The sequence below is a fragment of the Pleurodeles waltl genome, chromosome 6, assembly GCF_031143425.1.
Source record: "Pleurodeles waltl isolate 20211129_DDA chromosome 6, aPleWal1.hap1.20221129, whole genome shotgun sequence".
NCBI lineage: Eukaryota > Metazoa > Chordata > Amphibia > Caudata > Salamandridae > Pleurodeles > Pleurodeles waltl.
The window spans coordinates 1,599,153,578-1,599,172,256 of record NC_090445.1 but is presented as its reverse complement, the minus strand read 5'-3'; the positions used below and the strand labels follow the sequence as shown (position 1 = coordinate 1,599,172,256).

The 18,679-nt window shown below is 43.0% G+C and overlaps 1 protein-coding gene across 3 annotated transcripts in view; it reads left to right on the top strand.

Annotated features, from left to right (window-relative positions):
* The window catches only part of ABCA2 (ATP binding cassette subfamily A member 2), a 499,989-nt gene that overhangs the window by 207,746 nt on the left and 273,564 nt on the right, over positions 1-18,679 (top strand). For 2 of the 3 annotated variants that reach the window (XM_069241450.1, XM_069241448.1), the window contains exons 6-8: positions 102-203; positions 2,050-2,232; positions 9,950-10,168. In XM_069241450.1, the coding sequence (XP_069097551.1) occupies positions 102-203; positions 2,050-2,232; positions 9,950-10,168 (504 nt within the window). The remainder of the gene's footprint in view (positions 1-101; positions 204-2,049; positions 2,233-9,949; positions 10,169-18,679) is intronic. The other variant, XM_069241449.1, reaches the window with a different exon arrangement.

The window sequence follows — 18,679 nt, the reverse complement described above, 5'->3', positions numbered from 1 at the left end:
TGCACCCAAGATATCGGAAAAAAACACCTGGTAAAAATTACATATATGTGTTACTCTGCTCTCTTCTTTCCTCTGCTTACTTCCTTTTTTCCACATACTAGGTGTACCGGCTCTTCCTTAGCTCAGCTCCTTCCTCCACAGACGATGGTCTGGCGAACGAGCCCTGGGACAGATTTGGTGCTGGTGAAGTTTTCCATCTTCAGGTGAAACGTTTAAGATGTACAAGCAGCTCGACTGCTGGGGATAATGTGGCTTCAGCTGAATTTGTGAGAGAGGTAGTGCAGAATTCTGACCGGTGGACCAGTGAAAGGGTCCAAGAAACTTGAACTGGAATTAAGAAATGTTACAAATTAGATTGAAAACCCTCTGATATCGATACAGTAAATTTCATGGGTGTGCATGAGATTACTGGAAGGTGTGCGTAGGCTACTGTCCAGTGTGTGCCAGGATATCCCTGGCGTGTCACAAACAACAAAGTGTTGGACATGATGCCCGATTAAGGCAATACAGTGGGGACCACTGAGCGATTACCATTTGTGGTTGTTTGCAAGCATCCCACCCATTACCTTTGTGTTTACTTGAAGTGTGTGTGCGCTAAACTGACCCTCCCTGCCATCGAGGCTGAGCACCTGTTTGTATTGCAGTATTAGCAAACTTTGACATTCGCTAGGTTAATTTCCCATGTGTGTGCTAGGATGCATGCTTCTGTGTGCCACACTGTTTGTGCATTACCTGGTCATGTGCGTGATATGTGGGGCTCACCTTTATCAACAGTCAGCCATGTGCACCAAACATTAAGAGATATTTGTTTAATTTATGTGCAAAATAATTATTCACACACCTATAAATCATTGTGCATTAGCAGTTGGTTTTACAGGTTGTAAAATATTGCAATACAAATGGCAGTGCTGTTAAGGCATTCATTCTAGCCGCTGGTTCAGATAATTGTACCCATAATTACTAACAGACATGGTACCTTGACCCAGATGGCATGCTAAATAAGAATTAGCAATTGGGGAGGGGTCATCAGAAGACATTGCTGCCTTACAAGTTGTATTTACTGTGTTGATAAAACAAAAAGGGGTAGATGGAGATGCTTGAATTAATTTCAAACGGTACTAATTACTGTCCGTGCATTCCATGTTCTCATTTTTAGCAGTTTGTGCCCACAGCTGTGGTATATGTAGCTTGCTCGGTCATAGGATTCAGCTGCCCCTCACTGATGATCCCAAACAAGGCAAAATCATGTTTGAAGTAGCTCATGTTCTGGCACAGAGGTCATGTGGCCTAGCAGTTTGGAAAGGCCTGTTCGTTTTGAGGTAGTGCTAAGGCTATTTGCATACGGTTGGTCCCTCTCTGTAATGACACAGTGAGCAAAGAAAAATAACATTGACGAGAATGTGACCCAGAGTAATTACCGGCGGCTGAGAATAATGTAAGCATTCCATACATCAAATGTTATTCTTTTAAATACATTATTGTTAGTGTCAGTTGCGCCGAAGCGGGGATCCCACATGTAGGTGGAAGGGTGGACTGACTTCGGCATGGCGGAGCAGATTCCCAGAATACTGTGGGAAGTTGTTATCCAGCATGTCTGCAGACTCTGAATTCCTCCGTTTGTGGTGCTGCTTTTGCATATCATAAGCTGCCATCACACGTGGTAGCTGCATCCCAGCATATGGGTCCATTTCTACCTTCCCTTCCTGGCTGCGGGTGCTTAATGACCTTGCAGTCTATAGATTTGACATTCCCAAGGAGAAAAGGCGCAGTCTTACTTGGGTAGACGTGGTTTGATTGCCATGCGCAATGGAGTACTTGCTGTCAATGCGGCATTGTGTTTAAAAAGTCCCTTATTAGAAGCTCATGAACAGAAGCCACCTATTTTATGAAGTAATGATGAATACATTAATCCTTGCACAGAAATAGATAAATAACAGAAGTGTCATTTGTTTGCATCTTTATATAGCGACAACCAATCTAGGCTCGCTATTGTGTATCGTTTACTTTGCTGACCACATTGTTGTCATGTTCTTCTATTTCTCCTTATAGCAGCACCTTCTCGGCGGCTGGAAGAATTTGGAGAAGGGTTTGATCCATAATGCTCTGAATGACCCCAAAACCCTCACTCACCGTCAGGCCTTGATGCAACTCCTTTCCCAGGCCTTGGGTCTTGCTGGCCCTGCCGAGTCAACTCACCCGTACGATCCTCAGTCCTTTGTAACTGAACTTGAGGTAAGGGACCTGGATCGATGTCCAAGTGAAGGATGCCTACACACAGGAATGCCTCGTGGAATAATTCTTTGCAGCAATGTTTTAACAATTGAAGCTGTAAGGACTTCAAAAACAAGATAATTCTAAACAACGAAGTGTCCCCTAACCTTAAACTCATTAACCCTAATAAGTCTAAACTTGAACCCAAAACTAACCTTAACCATTACGCCACCGCCTACTCTTACTGTAATTCATCTCCCACTAACTCCCACAGACCCTTTTAAATCTTTAGCCGCTTCATTATAATGCATGTTTCCCCTCCTAATTAATATCAAAAATATACCTTCTAAGGTTAGTTTTTCTCTTATAACAACTTAAAGATATATGGGTTTACACCAATTTATATTTGTAGGTTTTTCATTGTTGAGGTTTTTCTCCTGTCGTTTTCGGCATAAAGGCAAAATCCCACGGAACGTGGGCTGAGGACATTGACGCCTCCAGCAATGTACAGAGATTCTGGACTGAACTGTGATGTACAGTAAAAGCTCTCCAATCATTTAGAGATGGTTATGCCATCATGACGATGTTTTTAAATTAATGGAGAAGGGCAACTTAAATGTAAGGTTTAGCTCACCTGCCTTAACATCTTTGCACAAATACCTACAACTATCTACTATCCTTTGGTAAGCCCCCATAATCGAGAAAGGGGAGGTCTGCGTAGGCTCGGTTTGTCCTGGAGGATAGTTGTAGGAAGCAGTGGTTCCCTACTAAGCGATCTACACATGTTCCTTCCATGGAAAGTTGGCTCCACAGTGTGCAGCTTGGCTAATCAAAAGGAAATCCCACTCATGAAGGGGAGGGAAATCTCATTGTCATCACTGATGTCGTTCTTTTACTGCCGCTGTTGTGTCACTGCACGTATGTCATTTGGTACCACCACTGGAGGCTCCGAAGCTTGTCACCCATATGAGACTCAATGACTGGCTGCTCTGTTGCAGTGTTCTGGTAATGAGTTGACATGACAACAATGTGACTCCGCTATTTATGTGACAGGTTTATCGTTGTTGTGTTACAATAATGGCATCATGCAAGGACTCTATACATGTTGTGGCATAATAAAAATACCTTGATGTAGTGCTCTTCCCCTTGATTCATAATGGTGGCACAATCTAATCTACACAATAGAGGTGACCTGTCTGGTGAAACATTTGATGGTTTATCTAGTGAGGGTACCTACTTGTTCATTCTTCATACAGACCTATTTGTAAGATCTCATAATTGGGACGCGTTGAAAAAGTCCGCTAGTGTTGTCTCATAATGATAACATGAGTACCACACTCTCCTCGTGAACTTAATCTGAGTCTACTCATAACTTCTCTTAACCATTTCATTGTTCCAGGATCCCACCAAAGTGTCATAACTGTGGCATCATTTTAAGAACTCTGCCGGTGAGCTTGCGTGTGGTTACTGTACTACAATGATGTAATTTTCTGACTCCATTATTGAGATGATATGATTCTGACATCTCGTAAATGACACCATTCTAAAACAACGGTACCATTCTAAGACTATTATCATTCAGATGTGCCACACAGCATTGTTTCTGTAGCTCCAGCAGAGAGGTGTCATAACCATGGCCATTTCTTTTAAGATTCTAGTTATAAGGTGTCACAGCTAAGACACCGAATGAGACTGCTGCTGAATGATTTCACCTAAGTTCTACATTTCTAATGATTTACCACTCAGGGTCTTAATTCAGTCATACTGAGACTCTTCCACCTAGAGTCCATATTTGTGACCTCATTCAATAGTCTAGGCCACTGGAGGTGAGATGAAGACTCATTGGGATGTCACAGTTGTCAGTGAATAATGTTTGATAGTCCTAAAGTGATTTAAAGATCTTCAAAAAAAGCCCGTAGTTATTCCATATTTTGCACAAAGCATCTCCACACCTGTCAATCGTTATTACAAGATATTGTTGTGGGAGACTAGAATTTGTTTGCAACATTACAAGAGACCGGCGGCTCTGATTTTTTTTTTTTCTCTGCGGTAGTGGCATGTCTGGAGATGCCTCAGTGCCCTGATTTTGGGTGCTGGGAATTTCTGTTTTAAATAAAGGGTCCTCCAGGAGCGAAAGAGAATAGTGTTCTCTACTTATGGTGGCCTTAAGTGAGCATGTGGGCCTCATTTGTTGGATACCGGTTATCGTGGGAGGGATAGAACAGGATACTTGGGAAGCATCATATGTGAAACAGAGGAGACTGCGCATTACCTTCATGTAGCGCCGATAACAACACTTAATAATAGTTTAGGTGGAGTCAGTTATAACAAATCATTTCAGTGGATTTACCTGGAGGTAAAATATAACTAGTCGTCTCATGTCATATATTAGGAGGAAAAACTAATTTTATATATAGGGCTGTTTGTAGCCTCTAATGACACCCCACCAAGGAGTTTGTGCTCCAGATTACAATCCGAGCTAAATCACAGCACTCCCCCGTCAGTGCTCGTCACAGCCCGTGGCCCCGCCCCTTTTACTAAAAGAGGATAATAAACATAATTTATTATCGTTTTTTTTAGTGAAAGGTTTGCAGCAGTTGCTGCTGGCAGGGGGAGGGGCGAGATGCTCCTCCGCCCTAGCGGAGCAGCCGTGCCTGGAAAGGATGGCGAGCACGTGGTTCGTACAGGCTGAGTGTTGTAATAGAAAGCTGAAAAACAAGTCTCTTGTCCAGTAGGATTGACTAAAATCCTGCATCTAGGGTCAGGTAAGATATTACTTAGTGTCACAAAACATAGAAAAATCTTTTCTTGTTGCAAGGCAGTAAAGCATTAGGCCTAACATTGCCTGAGCAGTCTGTACAGGAATCCATCACCTCAGACTGTGTCTCCTGCACATTTGAATGTGAAAGGGCAAACAAGCTCCCCATAGTTCTCTGCCTTCCTCCTCCAGTCTGGCACGTGCTGGAGAGTCACAGAACACACTGATGATCCTCATGCCTCGTCCCTGCCAGCGATTGGTGGGTGAGAGGAGTCAATTACACTAATTTCCATCCCTGACTTTGAAAGCTGGGAAGTACAAAATGCCTTCCTTGCACACCCCCCCTCACACTCAATCCCATAATAAATAATAAGCCTTCCTTGGCTAGAAGCGGGCTGCAGAGATGGTACTTGGCAGTCTCGGAATTGTCATGGTGGATGACAGTGGACATGGCCTGGTGGTGTCCAATATGGGTCCCCAGCCCAGCACACAGAAATTAAACAAAGCCTCTTATCCCATTAATGTCCCCCTCGCTGAAAAGCGCTTTGACGCCTCGTCAGGTAGTAAGCGCTATATAATTACAATTACATAATTTGAGAAGATGGCTAAAATCAGCAATGATTTTTTACTTTTGCACGGGGTATTGGTGAGTGAAGAGATTGTCATCCAGTTGAAAACTGATGTTACCCCTAGTAGTATCATATTAATATTGGCTGGGCTGTTTTCCGAAGCCCAGTAAGACTGTCTCTGTTTAGTCAACACCATCCGGGTTTTGAAAGGAAAGCCATTCGGAAAAGTCAATGAACCTTAGAAGCTATTCTTAGACTTACACACCGAGCATTATGGCAGAGTGCAGAGCTCAGAAAGTCCCTCATGTCTTGTGGTCAGTTTTCTTGGGCTGGGTCCATCTTTGTTAGTGGGAAACTAGTTCTGCTGAATTAGACCGTACTTCTCATCGCATCTTTAAGAAGGTCTGTGCTTCAGCTGGCTGGGCTTTGAGGGGTAATGGGAGAGTGTGAGAGGAATGGGGAATTTTGATACATGACCCCCTCACTGATGCTATGCTCACCTCCCCATTTAATCTATAAAAGCAATTTGTGGTGGCCAAGGAGGGGCGTTTTTTTGAGCAAATAATAATCTTCTCTCCCTCCCTTTTTTCTGTCAAAACTAATTGTTTTTTGTAAATGCATATGTAATTCCAGTTTTGTACATAGAGCGCAAATAACTTCCTGTGCAGTGGCTCTATAGCAAAAATTGCAAATAAACAAACTGATCATCCTAATATCTCCTTTCAATATTTCTACAAACATAGACTAGGCCATACGTAAAATATAAGTCGGGCACCACAACGAAAAACTATTCGCCCAAGCCTACCCTTGGAGTGCCATGTGACTATAAAATATTTGTAGGAGGTGTCCTAGGCATTGTTAGTATCTCAGAACAGAAATTGTTGTGAACATCGCATATTGCAGTCCTGCTAGAGTTTGGCATCTGTTTACCTCAACCTCCCAAAACCAACTATCAACAGGCTCCTACACATACAGAATGCAGAGGTTAGACATGTGCTTGTTCAAAGAAATGTGACCATATTTCCTCCGTGCATTGCCAACTTCATTGGATTCTTGTTCAAAAGTGAATTATGTTAAATTCCATATGCTTTATGCATCATGTTTTATACAATTCCGATTCCATCTTGCAGAGGGAAGCATTTTCGAAATATACACCTGCAGTTAACTTCTGCTCGCCAGTTCACTTCCCCTGTTTGTTAATCCAGGACGTCAACTCTCCAGGTGGGGAGGCAGGACCTTCAGGGTTCAAGTGCTTTATTCTGGAATACTGTTGCTTTGTACCTGAAATAGATGTCCAGACACCTCATATGCAGGAAACGTTTTCCAATCTGTCTCTTTTATCTTCTTACTTAGTGCCATCTTACAGCCCTAGTGGCCTGAGGAGGCTGTGCACTTTGGTCTTATGTAGTGCTAAGAACCCCTTCAGGGTGCATACTGCACTTAACTAATAACTATATGGATGGATGGGCAACAGGAGAAGCTGCCTTGTTTTTCTGAGAAGTAAATGCCAGTTTGTGGAATGCTATGGACAGTGTTCCTTCTCCCACAACCAGTGGCATAACACAGGCCACTGCAGCCCCTGCGATGCATGGGCTCCCAACCCTTCAGGGCCACCTTTAGGCCCCAGGCCAAAGACCATCTGTGAGATGTTGGAGTCTCAGATGTCCCTCGTCACATTATGAAGAGGCCCCATAATTTTGTGTTACACCACTGTCCACAACTATACTCATCAGTGGATTTTGACACTCCAGGATCACATTGCCCTCCTCCATAATTCAGTACAAGCAGCTGTCATGTGTGCCAAGATACCTTTATGGGGTGTATATTTAACTCCTATGAGGAAACGTCTAGGGTGAGGAGGCCCGCCCAGATCTTTATCTAATAGTCTTGGGCCATGGTATTCATACAGAGTCCTACAGAATTTGAGCCACCTCTATATGTTTTCTCACTTATGTTTTAAGGTCATGTTGATACTGCGTTTTGGGCCCATTGTTTGTAGCGATTTAGGCTAACAAGCCCTTCAGTATTACGTAAGTTTCTAATATTTGAATTTATATTGCGTTCCAACTGGAATAGTTATCTAAGCCTGTGTTCAAACATGTCAGCTTACATCCTGCATTATTGATCAGAGAATAGTTTTTACAGGCTTACGAAATTTCACTGGGTTTGTTTCAGCTCTCAAGAAATCTGAAATTTCTGCCCTTTAGGAAAACAAGTATCCTTCTATGGATCGTTGTCTGAATGATGTCACATCACCTGTGGGTTTGCTGTGATGATCACCAACCCTCTCCTAACCCATCTTGGGAAACGACCAGAACTATGCTATCAAGTTGTTTGAGCTTAAGACCAAGTTAGTCTACCTGTAAGCCTAACTTAGTCCAGCCAGGACAAGAGAAGGCGTTGTTCAGTGATCAAACTTTCCAGAAGGATTTGTGGTCCAATAGTGTGACCCAACGTACCTGCCCACAAACTCTCCAGGTTCTGATGTGCTTTGTCATCAAGTGATCTCGCCCCCTCCGTCCTTCGTAAACAAGACTGTCCCAGGTAATACCAGACAGCTGCAAACAATGAGCCTAGAGTGAATCTACTCTTAGCACGCACTTGAGCTACACACTGGGTTCTGCCCAACCCTATCGCAACCTAAAGGTTTTTAGCAGTGTAAGAAGGGATTCCACGTGGTTTTGCAGGAGGCATCATTTTTTTCTGTTCGCTAATGGCTCTAATGCTTTCTATACATTGAAAGACTTATCCTCTATCATTCGCATGCATATGCTTTGTCAGCATTTGCACATTTGGCAGTGTGATTTGTTCCAGAACACCTGCGGGGAGGACATGCAGGGGGTCCCAAATGGGACTTAATGTAAATATAGATAATAAAATGCAGCAATCCTGCTCCATCTGGAGAATAGGATTCTGCAGCGTGGCAGACCTGTGACTGCCTTTGCGTCATCACCACATCTGGGTGGCAGGGTGCCATGTCAGCACTGGTACAGCAGGGTAACGGATGGCACTAGAATTACTTGAGATCACCTGTGAGGTTCAGCAGCAAATACGTATGGGTACTTGGGGCGGTTTGAGAGGCATAGAAAGGGCATCTGTTGTGACATAAGGGAGATGTTGGGCCTTTTTTCAATTGTTATTATTTTTTTGTTTGCTATCCTCTATAAGCCTTTATAATCCACCAAGACGACTAGAATACTGACAGGTGTTTAGTAGTTTCACAGCCTGATAATGTCATGCTTCAGGTGTTGCTCAGTTTGTTGCACCGCCACAACCACTGCCCTACATTTGAAAATGTTGTATAAGGCTTTGTATAGAGGTGCATCGACAGAGTCTTGTGCTGGAACCAAAACTGAAATAGGAAGGTGTAATCGGTATCACCTATGAAGTTAATTGGCAGAGATATTTGGGAGAGACGTTAGAGGTACAATTTTAGGACTTAAATTGGCAAAGGGGGGCAGGGAGTGCGAGAGTGGAGGGAAGACAAGTGTGTGTGTGTGTGTGTGTGTGCGCTGTGCACAATGGAAATGGGTAAGCAGCAGGAAACTGGGCAAAACTGAAGTTTGAATTACACACGCAAGTTTAATGCAAGGTGTGATGTTTATTGGTGGTTCTTAAGGAGGCCTTTATGTTTGATTTAGACATGAAATGTACAAATGAGGTGTTATGGCCCTATTCTACTTTTGACCTGTAGGATGGCTTCAGGACTTAGATGGTGATAGCGTGAGTCGGGCATCGAGGGCATTGGTCCAAACTTGCACGTCAGATGACAAGATTACCAATGATGTACATGTGACCTTTGTTTTTTGATGAAGTAGCTCCGTCTGAATGAGCAGTTACCTGTGAAGGCACCAAGGTGATTTGCCAGCAAGACCATCTTGTGCCAGGTCTATCCATGACACTGGGAAGGAGAGCACAGATAACTGATTTGCTCCATTTAGCTGGCTGTTTAGTGCTCATCGCTCCATGTCCTGGGTGTATTTTCTCATTTTTCCTGAGTTAATCTCTTACTTTCGTCCCATGCCTTGTCAAGTTTTCTTCACTATCTGGGCACTTTTTCCCATTGAACACATGTATACCCAAAGGGGACCTCTTTTGCAGTATTGTGACCTTGGACTTTATCTGCCCCTAGTGGTCTTGATGGGTTCCAAAAGAAAACTAAGAAGACCCTCCCTAATAGCATAGTTCAAAGTGCTACCTGTGATCAGCTCTTCAGCAATGCCCACACCATCCTGTGGATCTCACTTAGACAAAGAAATCAAGGATTATAAATTCACTAGGTATATTTTGATATGGACAGTTTTTGTATTGAATAAATAACTCACTCCTACTCCAGCAGGTATCCTTGATTAGTGCCTTTCTCTTGTTCAGATATTTGAACCATATACTGTTGATATTTGGTTTGTTGCAGAGCATTCTCTTTACACCATCGCTTCTGGAAGCATTGACTTGCGAAGGAAGCCAGGATGAGCTGCAGCGGATCCTGGTCATCCCAGAGAATCAGTCTTCCAGGTTGTCGGCATATCACTCGGCCATCTGCAACGGGAGCCTCGACATCCGAAGAGAGCACTTCAGGGAGTTGGCCGCGGAGCTTAAGGATCAGCTTGATATCCCAAAAACTGTCAGTAAGGTGAGCATTGGGCAGTTACTTGACCATACAGTGCTATGGTCCAGGCCAACCCTCTCCACTTCTTTACTGTAAAAACAAGTGAGGTTTCCTGCATGAAAATGAAATTAAAGAGAGGACCTTGGCTTATAATGGTCTGAAAGGTTAGATGTAGAAAATGTTCTTGCCAAAGGAAGTTTAGAGTGACCCCCTGCAGTGGGTTTTCTTTAAGCTGTTTTAAAGGATCAGTAGTAATTACTACTCTGATGATTAACAGTGGAAAAAATCAAGAGTTGTCGGTGGTTGTGGAGGTTTTGCAAAAAAGGTGGTTTCTCAGTAAGTCAACCTGAACATTTTGAATTCATGAGGAGTCTTTAATTCAGGCAGGGGACAGTAAGGTGGTGTGCCCGCAGTACCATGGTGAGCTACAAGGGAACCAGAAATTTGTGCAGTAAGAGATAGCATCTGCTACAATGTTAGAAGTAGATAGTTTGATTGACAGGTGTGTGAGGTAAAAGTTGGTGAAGCACCAGCTAGCATGAGTCACTTTAGGAAAGCGTCATACACATGGTGAGGATTTGATAGTTTATTTTAGATGATATGAGCTACAGCAGTGTAAAGCTGAAGGATGGGCGACGTCTGATGACTTGAGGGACACTGGTATGAGGTAGAGGTCGGACATAAGATGGTAATTTTAGGTAATATGCTTGGCAGAAGATAACATGAGGGTTAATGATGGTGCATGATGATGGTGCAACAGGGTATTTGAAGCAACGTGCTGCAGTGTCTTCCTTCTGTGACTGTTTTGCAGGTAAGCATTGAGTATAGAGGATTGGTTGTTGAGTCTGGTTTGGGGAACAGCATTGTGATCTTTAAGGCTCAACAGTAGAACATGATTTGTAGACTAGCGGTTGGGTGGAAGGTGATGCTGTGCAGGGCAACAATAGGGTATATGATAGGGCCTTATTAGCCATGATAGAAGATCATGATGCTTTTTTGTGCAAACACAGAAACTGCAAATAAATGCACATGCTGTAGTTGAACAGCGGGACACAAGGGTATGTCCCCACTATATCTCATCCATTCCGTTGTGTGACATAAATATTATATACACTACATCAACCAACCCACTAGATCTTAAGGTAAGTCTAAGTAAGTATATATGCAAGTGAAAATAGTGATTAGACATTTAACGAGATCACCTGACACGTTTAGTAAGTATATATAAAGTTGTGGATAGTAAAGATAGACTTAGCTGAGCTATGTAGTCATAGGCAGTATACTGGATGTAAAACTATTGCAGGTCGATATAATTCATCTTTGATATAGTGTTGTGCATCCAGTGTGACATGAGACAGAGGTGACCTTTGCTAGCCACCAGTTGACATGGTGAGGGGGAGCACTGGCATTGGGAAGGAGGGCATCAGGAGACTTGGTTTTGAGAAAGCATACACTTTGCAAGGTTTCTTGCAGGAGGCATCATGAGGCTTGGTGGCTCGATAACTAAAGAGTTTATGCAAGATCACAGTGGTAGGCAATGTTTATATATCTGGAGAAACTAGGAGAAACAGGTATGCTGCTTGAAGGTTGTGGATCGGCAGGAAGTGAGAGACAAAAATGCAATGTGACACTTGGACGTCAAGAGCAGTTATGAGAGCTGGACAACCGGAAACATTGTGAGGGATATCAGTGGTTCTTAAGGATTGTGCATCATGAGGCCTGAATTTCGGAGAGCCAACCACTTCATTAGGGACAGAGAGTATTAGAGAGTATTGGCCAGTCAGTAAGGCACTGAGTTAAGAGGTTTACGGGTGACTCATGGACATCATGAGAAGATCACGATTGCGGGTAAGCTGTGACAAAACAGGAAGTGATGCAGAAGACCAAGGTAGGTGAGGAGTGACCTTGATTCGCAATGTGGGTGGCTTCAAGCACATACGATGAGACCACTGAACTGTAAAAATAGTTTGTTGGGAAAAAAAATAATTAAAAAAATCATTGTGTCAGAGATCATTTTCGAAGGGGAGGGGAAGTTAGAGCATGAAGATTGAGTCTGCAGGCGGTGTGTTTTTGAAGACAGATGTTTGTGTGTCACCCTTGCTTAAATCCCCGTGAGCTAACAAAGGCCAGTTGCGAAGTGTACCAAAGGTTGGAGTATCCTGGATGGTAGCTATGATTGGATGACCACTGCATGGTAGTGGAACACTTCCTCCCTGGTGGTTGTTGACCTGGAATTGTCGCATTACCAACCACAAGTCGTGCTCCAGATTTATGGATGTTCAAGTCTTGTACATTTACATACCTCCAGTTCTTCCAGTCCACCTGTTCTTGCGTTTGCAATCATCCAGTCTTCTTTCTGTGCTTTTAGAGGACCTCAACAGAAGCATTTTCTGTACAGGCACTACAAAAAAAAGACTGAAAGAGAAGAAACAAGTGGATAAACTGAAAGCGATTATTTTCAAACACTTAAGAACACCCTCATCTTAGGTTGCTAGTGCGTCTATGGAAACCACCAATAATGATGCAGTATCTATACTTTATATAGATTCAAGAAGTGGCAAGGAGTACAATAAGATAGCAGTATTCCTGCTGTCGATATGCTATAGATCAGTGTGCGCAGATGGGCCCTCAATGCTCTATACGAATAACCTGTCCAGAACACTGGCACAAGTCAGTGCCACCGATCACTTACATAGACTGAGCTAACTAAAGCACGTTGTACTGCAAAACGAACCATATTTTGGTAACATTCATATACCCTAATTCAAGCCCCAGGGGAAATTCTGTTTAGCAGCAAATTCCTGTGGCTTTCCCAACAGGAATCCAATTCCGACAGTGTTTGCACATGTGTGAATTGCACATGTGATATTTTCCCATGTGCAAATGATGTGTCCCATGCTATCCGAGTATAGAGCAAGTAACACCTGGTAAATATATTACAAAACGGAATTTTACACTATGTGCCAACAAGATTCCCACCAGATTTTAACTGCCGAAAACTTGTGAGCAAATAGTGCGGTGATTTGCGCCTCTGCCTTACTATGCGCGGCCCTCCGAAGGTGCTGACGGGCAGCATTTGTGCGCCACACAATGTTTTAAAATCTCTACAGTGCAGATTCCATTTCGCGAGTCCTCTTTCTCTTGCGACTACCGAAGCCCTTGTGTAGGAAGCCTGCACAGACCAGGGAGTTGAGTGAATTATGACTGATTGCTTCCTTCCCTCCTGGGCCCGGGTCCCTTTGTCCCCTTGTCCCCAGTGACAGAGGCTCTCCCGCTCTCAGATGTTCTGCCCAAGATAAGACGACTCGCGCCCCGTAATGACATTTAAATGATGCATCTCCAGCGGCCGGTCTATTTCTAACCACAAACATTGTAAGTGACAGGAGCAGATAATCACTCCTGAGGGGCATAATACACCGCTCTTTAATAGTCCCTTTGTAATGAACTTTAGGCAATAAACTGATATAGCATGTAAAACTCGGGAGCGCTAAATATGAGCTCCAGAGGTACAGCTGCAATAATATCTAATCTAACCAGACTATCATATTGCGATGGGACTAAATGTATATTTGTATTTAAAAAAGAATACCTTGAGAAGGGTATGTTTCATAAGCCTGAATTTCAGAATCGCAACAATTCAGAAGCCTAGAAACGAAAAACAAGCATTTGCAATGCAATAGGCCTCGCATTTGCTTGAGTTAGAGCTATTGGCCTTGTAAATTCATAACTGGACTTTTCTTGCCACATAAATTGGTCAACCCTGCCTCATAATTTTGTTTTTTCCTGCCATATGACTACAGTGGCCTGCACATAACTAACGAACTTCAATTTATCTTCTTCCTCTATCTACAGCAAAAATTAAAATATTGCCATTTAGCATCTTTATTTAAATCTGCTATGCTAATTCCAATAGAATGTAGATTTTCCTAGTAAGTTATGAAGGAAAGTATTAATTTTATTAAAGACACGGAGGCGAATATTATGCATTATTTTCTTACTTTATTAGAATAGCAGCAGTCAAGAACTACAGTTTCCAAAAGGCTCAGCAACAGGCTAGCCAGTGGGAACAAAAACATAGGCAATTACTGCACCAATAGAATGACACCAAGTACCATAGAGTACACCCTTGACTGCAAGCATCCCTCTTTTCTTGAGTGAGCAGGTCAAATAGAGTCATGAAACAAAGGAAAAATTGATCCAATAATTGCCAAAGCGAGTATGAAAGAGAAAGTCTTGACAACAGGAAACAATCCAGGCGTAACTTGCAAGAAGACAAAAGTGTTGATGGAAAGGTATCCGAGGATTCTGTGGTCCGGAACACAATGGAGAGGACGAAGAAAGATTGGCATCATCCTGATGAAGAAGGCAATGCTGGAGTTGCTGGGAGGAAGGAAAAGGATACATATTAGTAAAAATAGCAGTGGGATAATACTCGCCTCCGTGTCTTTAATAAAATTAAGACTTTCCTTCATAAATTACTAGGAAAATCTACATTTTATCTACATTTTATGACAAGACCGGAGGCTTCTATTATGCAAGTTTAAAGCTTATCAATTACCAAAGAAGTTGCAGTTTTAACAGGTTTACAATAAAACGTTCTAAAAACATTATCATTAGACCAATCGGCCGACCTGAGAATGTCCTCTAAACTGGAGCCAATTGAAAAGGCTTTAGAAGCCATGGCTCCTCTGGAAGAATGGACCCCAAAAGTGGAAACATCCATACCCGCTAGGGACATAACCCATTTGACCCAACGGGCTAACGTGGCGGAAGAGACAGGTTTATGGGGCTTACGAAAGAAAAAGTTGATGGAGAGAGGACATTCTGAGGTTGAGAGTTCTCTTTTCGTATTCTTTTACACAGAGACCCACACAGAGTTTTGGTTTGTCAGGAATAAAGGGATAGAAAACTGAATGTAGGTTGGTTTTTGTGCGTTTTGAAATGTGAAATAAGACACCAGGAGGCAAGAATTGGCGGGAAAAAACATCTAAAGATTTAACATCAGACAACCGTTTAATGGAAATTAAGCACAACAACATGGTTAATTTAGCAGAAAGCATTTTTAGGGAAAGATCCGGCTTGTCCGGCCATGTAAGGAACAAATTTAGAACAAGAGATACGTCCCATAGGTAAGAGTATTTGGAAGCCGGAGGCTTGGACAATTTTACTCCCTTTAGAAGGCGACAGATTAAAGGATGTTCTCCTACAGGTTTGGCGTTAATATGTTGGTGATGCATGGAGATAGCAGATCTCTAGAGATTTATAGTTCTGTAAGCTTTACCTGAACTGGCTTGGGCAGACAAGAAGTTAATGATTAAGTTTAAATCTGTTGAAAAGGGATTAATACATTTTCCCACACACCAGCCTGTCCAAAGAGACCAGGCTGATCTATAGGCTGTCTTTGTGCCGGGAGCCCAGGCGTTACAAATGAGTTCTGAAGCCTCTGCTGAAATAAGAGTGGTTTGTCTAGGCGACCCGAGATCCTCCAAGCTGAAAGAGTTAATGAATTACTGAGAACAAGATTGTGGGGAGATCCGGACGGGTCTAGAAGGAGGGACGGGAAAACTGGGAGAAGGAGCAGGAAGTACGAGGATAATTCGAGAGGAGGAGGAAACCAAACCTGGGACTGCCAGAAGGGAACTACGATGACCAGAGAGGCTTTTTGACGTCTGACTTGTGCTAAAGTTCTGTTGATTAAAATGAATGGAGGGAAAGCATAGTTGAGTGATTGGGACCAATCCTGAAGAAATGCATCTGTTGCCATTGCGAGAGGATCTGGGCGCCAACTGAAGAAGAGTGGAAGATGGGAGTTGAGTCGAGAGGCAAAGAGATCTATGTGAAAAGGACCCCACTTGTTCAGGAGCATTTGAAAAACAGGCGGATGAAGTTTCCAGTCGCTGGTATCCTTGAGATGGCGGGAGTGCCAGTCTGCTATCGAATTTTGGGAACCCGGGAGATATTCTGCAAGAAGAGAAAATTTGTGGGCGAGGCAGAATTCCCAAAGGCTTTTCACTAGAAAGCAAAAGGCTTCGATCTGGTTCCTCCAAGGTGATTTATGTACCGGACTGCCGAAATGTTGTCCATGCGAAGCAGGATAGAACACTGAGCTTTTTTTTTGTGACACTTTGAATCGCAAAGGAACCTGCATGCATCTCTAAACAGTTTATGTGCAATTTGGACTCCTCTGTGGACCATATACCACCAGTCGATATTGGTCCATAGCGGGCGCCCCAGCCCGTGAGGCTTGCATCTGATTCTAACACAAGATCGGGCGCAGAGGGGAAGATGGTTCTGCCGTTCCAGGCATCTAAGTGGTATATCAACCATTGAATCTCTAACTGAGATTCTTCGTCTAGAGCTATGAGGTTGGAAAATGCGAGCCCTTTGCGAAGGTGTCGAATTTTTAGACGTTGTAGGGCGCGGTAATGAAGAGGACCTGGAAATATGGCCTGTATCGAAGAAGAAAGAAGACCTACTACTCTTGCTAGAGATCTGAGTGGGATTAGATATATTTGGAGCTTTTGGGAAAGTTCTTTTTTGATGGAAGAAACCTTTGAAGAAGGAAGATGGAGGGTAGCAGAGGTGGAATCTATTTGGAAACCTAAGAATTCTATTTGTTGAGAAGGAACTACTATGGACTTTTCTGGGTTTATAAGAAAAACGAGATCTGTGAGCAGAGAAGATATAAGATGAAGGTGAGAACGAAGAGATGGCACATTCTGATGCATGATGAGAATGTTGTCCAGATAAATTATGAGTCTGATACCTAGAGAACTGAGATGAGCTACTACCAGTTTCAACAATTTTGTGAAACACCAGGGGGCTGATGAAAGGCCGAAGGGAAGGGAGGAAAAATGATACTTTTTTGAACGCCATTGAAATTGTAAACATTTCCTGTGAGAAGGATGAATTGGAATAGTTAAATAGGCATACTGAAGATCTAATCTTACTAACCAGTTGTTTTGAAGTAAATTGTCTCTGAGATGGACAATAGTTTCCATCTTGAAATGACGATATATTACAAATTGGTGAAAGACTTGAGATTGATTATTGGCTTGAGTTTTTTGTTTTTCTTGTGTACAAGAAACAGGGAACTTCTGAATCCCGACGGATCAGGAATGGAAGGTTGGATAGCGTTTTTGACTAGGAGAGATTGGACTTCCGTGGTAATGAGGGAAGACATTAAATGAGAACATTTTGGAGGACGAGGGAAAAAGGATCTAAAAGGAGGGGAATATAGTTTGATGCGATAACCTTGGACCGTATCCAGAACCCAGGGATCTGAGGTAATTAAACGCCATTTTGGGATGAAATACTTTAGGCGCCCTCCCACAGGAAGGCCAGAACACAGGCTTACCTTGGGAATTATTGGCCCTGGAGTAACGTTGTCCGTGGTTGCGGAAACCTCTGGACCTCTGAGGATAGAATTGAGGTTTGTACTCTTGGCCGCTGTAGGAAGAATTGAAGGAGTCTCTTGTGCCTTGATTTCGGTAGGTGCGGCCGGTAAAGCGGCTCCTGCCTCTACCGGCCCGTGCAAAAACATGCTGGTTGAATACCTTCTTCAAAGATTGTTGCGCTTTGTCGATAGAGGAGAAAGTCGTAACATAACGACTAAGGTCTTTAATAAAGGAATCCCCGAAAAGCTTGCCGTCAGCCTGGATGCCGGGATCAAGGGAAGCAAGGTTGGCCAGTTTTGGGTCTAGCTTGAGGAGTAAACCTTTTCTCCTCTCATGAATAATAGCCAAATTGGCGTTTCCCAAAAGGCAGAAAGCTCTTTGAATCCAGAGGGAGAGATCTGATGGGTTAATTGGTGAGTCATCCAATCTGGCTGCCTCAGCCAGGTCAAAAATACGAGCAAGGGGACCCACCACGTCAAGGAGTTTATCCTGACAAGTTGTCCAGGCTTTGAACTTTGTAAAGAAAGTTATCAAAGATTGATCTATAGAGCGGGTAGCAGTAATGTTGGATGCCAAAGAAGGTCTTGGACACTCGGATTTTAACTTTGCACGGGTTTGTTTGTCCAGAAGAAGACGCAGGCGAGACGATATGTATTTCCCCACATGAGGAGAGGGAAGCCATTCAGTGGAATTGGGGTGATGGATTTAAGTAGGGTCAAACATGGGGACTCCATCAGAATCCACAATGGCAGAAGAAACGTCAGCAAGCAAGTGTTTAAATCATTTAGCAGGAGGAGAGGAGTTTGAAAAACTCATCAGGCATATCGGAATGGAATAATTCATCCATATGGTCATCATCTGTGTCCAATATGTTAGAAATAACAATCTTTTTAGGCACATCATCAGTGTTTTTTTATTTAAATATGCATTAGCGGTATTCCCCTCCTTAGAAGGAGGCCTGGGAGGAACCAAGTCCTCAATCTGTTGTGAGGAAACCTCACTAGTCAATTCAGCGCCTTTAGGAATTTTCTTTAGGGACAATTTTCGTTTTCTACTTTCCCCCACAGAATAGGCCAGACAATTGGATACCATGTGTTTGACAGTATTTTCGATATTTTTAGACATTGTTTCCATTGAA